A 6,592-nucleotide genomic window follows, 5' to 3' on the forward strand; every position below is an offset into this window, starting at 1 on the left:
TCATATACAAGTGTGATTATTATCTTCACACACACAACAAGTGAATATAATACACTATAAGAAACCTGTTAAAAAGTGTGATTAGTACAATTGACTCCAATGTGTATTATCTTCGCAAATAAGATATTCTCAGTATGATAGATTAAGATTATAGGTAATTGTACATGTTATCTAATTAGGATGAATGACTAATATCTTAACAAGATTGCAACACTATTTTTATATTGAAGATGTACAATAAAGAAAAACAAAAATTGTACTGATTCTAAACATCAACAATCAGTTTAAAATAAACATTTATTTCTTCCCAGTATCAACGATTATGATTTTATATTACAGATCAGAAACAAAAACAAAAAGAAGAAGAAGAAGATGATTATGAAAAAATACCTAAAAATCTTTGAAGTCTCCGTTTATTAGAATGAGCTAAATTTTTACTGAAAATCTTCTCTGAAACGAATTCAATCAGCTCAATATAATTGAAAAAACTAATCTGAATATAATTGAACTCCTAATTAAGTATCGAATCACTAAACCTTGATTTTCTCTAGAATCGAATCATGATTTTTCTCTCGAATCGAACACTGAACCTTGATCTCCTCTCGAATAAAATAAAAAATCATTGAACCTTGATCTTCTCTCGAATAAAATCAGAAATCACTAACAATCTCGTAGAAAAAATCATCCTTCCTGTACTCTCTCTTTTCTCGAATTCTAATAAAATCTCGATCTGTATTTCAGTTATTAACGAAAAACAGAAGGAAGGTTATTTTTGGAACAAACAAATTTTTTTGGATGACGTCATCACTCTTTTTTATTATAATGACCCTCCGTATTATTCTTTTGACCCTCTGTTTTAAGTAGGCTAAGAAATTAGAAACTCCTCTCAAGCCCAAGGTCATTGGAGTAAGAAAGAGTGATAGGCATACGTATGGTCATGGATCTGTAAGAAAAAGAAACACAAAACAAAAGTTGCAAACGTATCCTTACATCAACAACAAACATTTTAATTACAGTACCTTTAATGATAGACGTAAAATCAACTGCCTTTTTGAAAACAAAGGATTCAAATATTTGATTTTAATCTTCTATTCTTAGTATTGATCAAAAAAACTAAATCGTGAATAGTTAATGAGATAATGAGCAGAGAGCTAATGAGAGATAATGACCATAAGAAATTGAAATCATTTTTCAGAAATCCATGGTTTCCCGTAAGAAATTGAAACCATCGTGAATAGTTAATGAGATAATGAGCAGAGAGCAGAGAGGTAACGAGAGCCAAATGTGGATGGAGAAAAGAATAAAAAAGTGACTAGCTAATTAAAATATTCACAGCATTACATGTGTCAGATTTTGATGCAAAGCATTTTTAATGCAATAATTTATAACCACAAGTATTTCCTGTGATGGTAGTACACACAAACTTAGCATACACCTCCATATTTTCCTGTGTAGTGATTATTCACAAATTGAAATTTTTTTGTCTACTTCTTCTCTGTAACTAATAAAATATTTTTGCTGGATCAAAACCATAAATATGTTGGATCAGTTTCATAAATATCTCCGTACCATTAAATCAAGAAAAATATAATTATAAATAAAAAAACTTACATGGAATAGGAAGGTACATTTTTATGTGTAAGTTTTTTTGATGTCACTCTTAAATTTCATTTTTTTTTACTTTGATTTTTTGATTTTTTTTACTTTCATATTTTTTGATTCAAAGACCGTGTTTATCATAAATATTTAGGATTAGATAATATATGTTAATCTTTTAAGCCATTTTATGTGCAGGTATCATTTTCAGTTTTATCACAATACTTTTTTTGTGTGAAGATATTATACACACAGTAAGAAAATGTTGAAATGAAAATGTTGCAGAATTCATATCAACACTTTGCATAAAGCAACATTAAGCAAAAGTTTGAAATAAACTAGTTGATATTAGGTGCATAAAGTAACAAGTATTTTCAAAGAAAATAATAACTTGTAAGAATCCGCAATAGAGTAAGATTGAAAAATTAAAACATAAAGTAACAAGTATTTTCGCAAAATAAGTTTGGTTAATTACACTAGGATATTATAATACTGTTATAGTTATCAGCTTAATCATTCTTCTAGTTTATCAGACATCTTCCAGCTTATTTCTGGGTCTTTTGCTGTAAGTAAACTATGCACCAACGCCACTCTCTTCTTATCCATGTTTTCTATAAGTTCCTTCTCACTTTTAAAATCAAATTCCTTGAAATTTTGAGAGTCGTACTTTGATCTTCTTTTTATAAAATGTCTGACATACAACAAGGAGTTTTTGGTATCTCCTTGAGGTACTTCAACTTCAACCATATCAACTTTGTCTACTGTGGTGAAGTTGTTGTGATCCAAGAATTTGTTGATGTGTTCCAAACAAAATTCATCCATTACCTTAGCATTCTCTAAACAGTCACTTTTCGCTTTATCGAATGAGTTGAAATGCTCAAAACGTCTCTTGTTGATGTAGAATACTAACAGGGTCCAATGTTGTCCAATCCCCGCTCTATGTATAATAGGAATTAGAATCCTATCAGTCGTCCTCCCCATTTTTATTATATGTTGAGTGACGGTACTTTCTATAATGCTCCCATATTTGTCAATGTCCCTGACATAAAGCTGAAATTATTTTTACAATGAAATAATATGTTAGGTATTTGTTGCCAAGGACTTTTACTATACTGTTACTATACAATGTGAGTAAAATAATTGCAATCAAAAAATATATGTATCAAATATAAGCATATATAACTTACCGAAGATGATGGATCCATGTGCAAAACTTTCAGATACTTTTGGTTGCAATATTCTTTTTTATGATCTTCTTCGAAAGCCTTTTGTATTTTATATGTGGTGTATAAAAGCAAATCTGCCGGGAGAGGATCATTGTACATTAGGTTCTCAATGGATTTTTCATACACATACAACGGAAATCTATTAGGTGGCTCTCCTACTTGCACAGTCCATGCAATTGACATGTGATTTTCAAATACAATAAAGAGTTACCACATGCTGATGTATGTGTTTTTAAAGAGACTAAAAAAGAATGGAAAAAGCTGAGAAGAATTACTAAATACACTATTTTAATACTACATAGTTGATAAGAGAATGAAACTTACTTGATTAGTTAAAAATTCAACAAGATCATCATAATCAATTTTTACAAAAAAAGAAAAAAGAAAATCCCTACATAGTACATAAATTTATGAAGTTAGATGAGAGATGATACTAGACAGTCTACACCTCGGAAACCAACAAAAAGAGAAAAATCTCCCTAACCAGACCATAAACCCTAATTAAATATTTCCAGGAAACAAGAACAACAAACATCACAAATTCACAAAAACAAAAGAAGTTCAGGAAAGTAATATGTTGACGCAGATGGTGAATGATACGATAGACAGATGATACAAATTTTTGGGTAACGAAACCGACATTACCTTCATCCTATCAGACAGAAGCAGAGAAAGAAACATAAAAAGCAGTACAAAAACAAAAAGAGAAAAAAGAAGGAGAGAGAGAGGTTTCAGAGATGAAATGAAGAGAGAGGATTAGTTGGTGAGAAACATTCGTCTGAGTTAGTAGAATATAAATAATACTGTCAGACTCTTTCACTGTGTGGGCGAGACCCACGAGGTGGTCCGACATTGGGTACTCTCAGCCCTAAAAGCGTGATTAATTACCATTCTACCATTCGATACCATCATCAGATTTTTGTAGACTTGCAGTGAAAAGACATGGCCCAAAAGTGTGTTTGATTAACCTACCCACCTTGATTGATAAGCAGATCGAAGAATGATTCTGCTCAAAAGTTTCCGGTCTCCCAATCCAACGGTTGGTAATGCCTAATTCATAAACAAAAAGAAATATAATCTGCACAAAAACACTTCATCGATATAATCTGCACAAAAACACTTCAAAAACTGTTGGATTGGGAGAAAGTGTTTTGTGATGCAATTTTCTTTTGAAGTGTTTTTTGTTTTGAAGGTGTTTTCATACTTTCCTTCCTCATTCATAAACAAAAAGAAAAATAAGTTAGCTCTGGATATATTTTTTAATTTGTGCATAGCAGGTATGATACCATATTAGAAATAAAGTTTTAATTATTATTATCTTCACACACACAACAAGTGAATATAATACACTATAAGAAACCTGTTAGAAAATGTGATTATTATCTTCACACACACACAAGTGAATATAATACACTTGTTCTTCATCTGTTTTATTTGGCTTAAGTGAAATCAAATTATTCTTTTCCATATACAAGTGTGATTATTATATTCACACACACAACAAGTGAATATAATACACTATAAGAAACCTGTTAGAAAGTGTGATTAATACAATTAACTCCAATGTGTATTATCTTCGCAAATAAAATATTCTCAGTACGATAGATTAAGATTATAGGTAATTGTACATGTTATCTAATTAGGATGAATGACTAATATCTTCACAAGATTGCAACACTGTTTTTATATTGAAGATGTACATTAAACAAAAACAAAAATTGTACTGATTCTAAACATCAACAATTAGTTTAAGAGAAACATTTATTTCTTCTCAGTATCAATGATTATGAGTTTATATTACAGATCAAAAACAAAAACAAAAACAAAAAGATGAAGAAGAAGATGATTATGAAAAAATACCTAAAAATCTTTGAAGTCTCCGTTGATTAGAATGAGCTCCATTTTTACTGAAAATTTTCTCTGAAACGAATTCAACCAGCTCAATATAATTGAAAAAACTAATCTGAATATAATTGAACTCCTAATTAAGTATAGAATCACTAAACCTTGCTCTTCTCTAGAATCGAATCATGGTTTTTCTATCGAATCGAACACTGAACCTTGATCTTCTCTCGAATAAAATCAGAAATCACTGAGCCTTGATATTCTCTCGAATAAATTCAGAAATCACTAACAATCTCTATCAATCTCGTAGAAAAAATCATCCTCCCTATTCTCTCTCTTTTCTCGAATTCTAATAAAATCTCGAACTATTTTTCAGTTATTAACGAAAAAACAGAAGGAAGGTTATTTTTGGATGACGTCATCACTCTTTTTTATTATAATGACCCTCCGTATTATTCTTTTGACCCTCTCAAGCCCAAGGTCATTGGAGTAAGAAAGAGTGATAGACATATCTTTAAATAAAACAGAAATTAAAAAAAAAACAATACGTTATGGTCATGGATCTGTAAGAAATATAGACACAAAATAAAAATTGCAAACGTATCCTTAAATCAACAACAAACATTTTAATTACAGTACCTTTAATGATAGGCGTAAAATCAACTGCCTCTTTGAAAACGAAGGATTCAAATATTTGATTTTAGTCTTTAATTCTTTGTATTGATCAAAAAAACTAAATCGTGAATAGTTAATGAGATAATGAGAGAAGAGAGCTAATGAGAGATAATGACCATAAGAAATTGAAATCATTTTTCAGAAATCCATGGTTTCCCGTAAGAAATTGAAACCATCGTGAATAGTTAATGAGCTAATGAGCAGAGAGGTAACAAGAGCCAAATGTGGATGGAGAAAAGAATAAAATAGTGACTAGCTAATTAAAATATTCACAGCATTACATGTGTCAGATTTGATGCAAAGAATTTTTAATGCAATAATTTATAACCACGAGTATTTTCTGTGATGGTAATACACACAAACTTAGCATACACCTCCATATTTTCCTGTGTAGGTATTATTCACAAATTGAATTTTTTTTGTATACTTCTTTTGTGTAACTAATAAAATATTTTTGTTGGATCAAAACCATAAATATGTTGGATCAGTTTAATAAATATATCCGTACCATTAAATCAAGAAAAATATAATTATAAATCAAAAAACTTACATGGAATAGGAAGGTACATTTTTATGTGCAAGTTTTTTTCATGTTACTATTAAATTTCATTTTTTTTTTACTTTCATTTTTTGATTTTTTTTACTTTCATATTTTTTGATTCAAAGACCGTGTTTATCATAAATAGTTAGGATTAGATAATATATGTTAATCTTTTAAGCCATTTTATGTGCAGGTATCATTTTCAGTTTTATCACAATACTTTTTTTGTGTGAAGATGTTATACACACACAATAAGAAAATGTTGAAATGAAAATGTTGCAGAATTCATATCACCACTTTGCATAAAGCAACAGTAAGCAAAAGTTTGAAATAAACTAATTGATATTAGGTGCATAAAGTAACAAGTATTTTCAAAGAAAATAATAACTTGTAAGAATCCACAATAGAGTAAGATTGAAAAATGAAAACATAAAGTAAAAAGTATTTTTGCAAAATAAGTTTGGTGAATTACACTAAGATATTATAATACTGTTATAGTTATCAGCTTAATCATTCTTCTAGTTTATCAGACATCTTCCAACTTATTTATGGGTCTTTTGCTGTAAGTAAACTATGCAACAACGCCACTCTCTTCTTATCCATGTTTTCTATAAGTTCCTTCTCACTTTTAAAATCAAATTCCTTTAAATTTTGAGAGTCGTACTTTGATCTTCTTTTTATAAAATGTCTGACATACATCAAGGAGTTT

General features: G+C 29.5%; 1 protein-coding gene across 3 annotated transcripts; it reads right to left on the reverse strand.

The window, feature by feature from the left end:
- Window positions 1-2,098: 2,098 nt before the first annotated feature.
- On the reverse strand, window positions 2,099-5,538 carry LOC113274135. Of its 3 annotated transcripts, none has more exons than XM_026523618.1 (4): window positions 5,307-5,538; window positions 4,683-4,742; window positions 2,784-2,896; window positions 2,099-2,646 (listed from the first exon to the last, which is right to left on the reverse strand). In XM_026523618.1, the coding sequence occupies exons 3-4, from the start codon at window positions 2,799-2,801 to the stop codon at window positions 2,110-2,112; spliced, it is 555 nt and encodes a 184-aa protein (XP_026379403.1). In that variant the 5' UTR covers window positions 2,802-2,896; window positions 4,683-4,742; window positions 5,307-5,538; the 3' UTR covers window positions 2,099-2,109. The 3 variants fall into 3 exon arrangements, 2 of the variants coding, with proteins under 2 accessions (XP_026379403.1, XP_026379404.1); XM_026523619.1 differs by lacking the exon at window positions 5,307-5,538 and adding an exon at window positions 4,829-5,277; XR_003322815.1 differs by lacking the exons at window positions 4,683-4,742; window positions 5,307-5,538 and adding an exon at window positions 3,799-3,865.
- Between the last annotated feature and the right edge of the window lie 1,054 nt (window positions 5,539-6,592).

This window comes from Papaver somniferum, chromosome 4 (assembly GCF_003573695.1).
Source record: "Papaver somniferum cultivar HN1 chromosome 4, ASM357369v1, whole genome shotgun sequence".
Taxonomy (NCBI): Eukaryota; Viridiplantae; Streptophyta; class Magnoliopsida; order Ranunculales; family Papaveraceae; genus Papaver; species Papaver somniferum.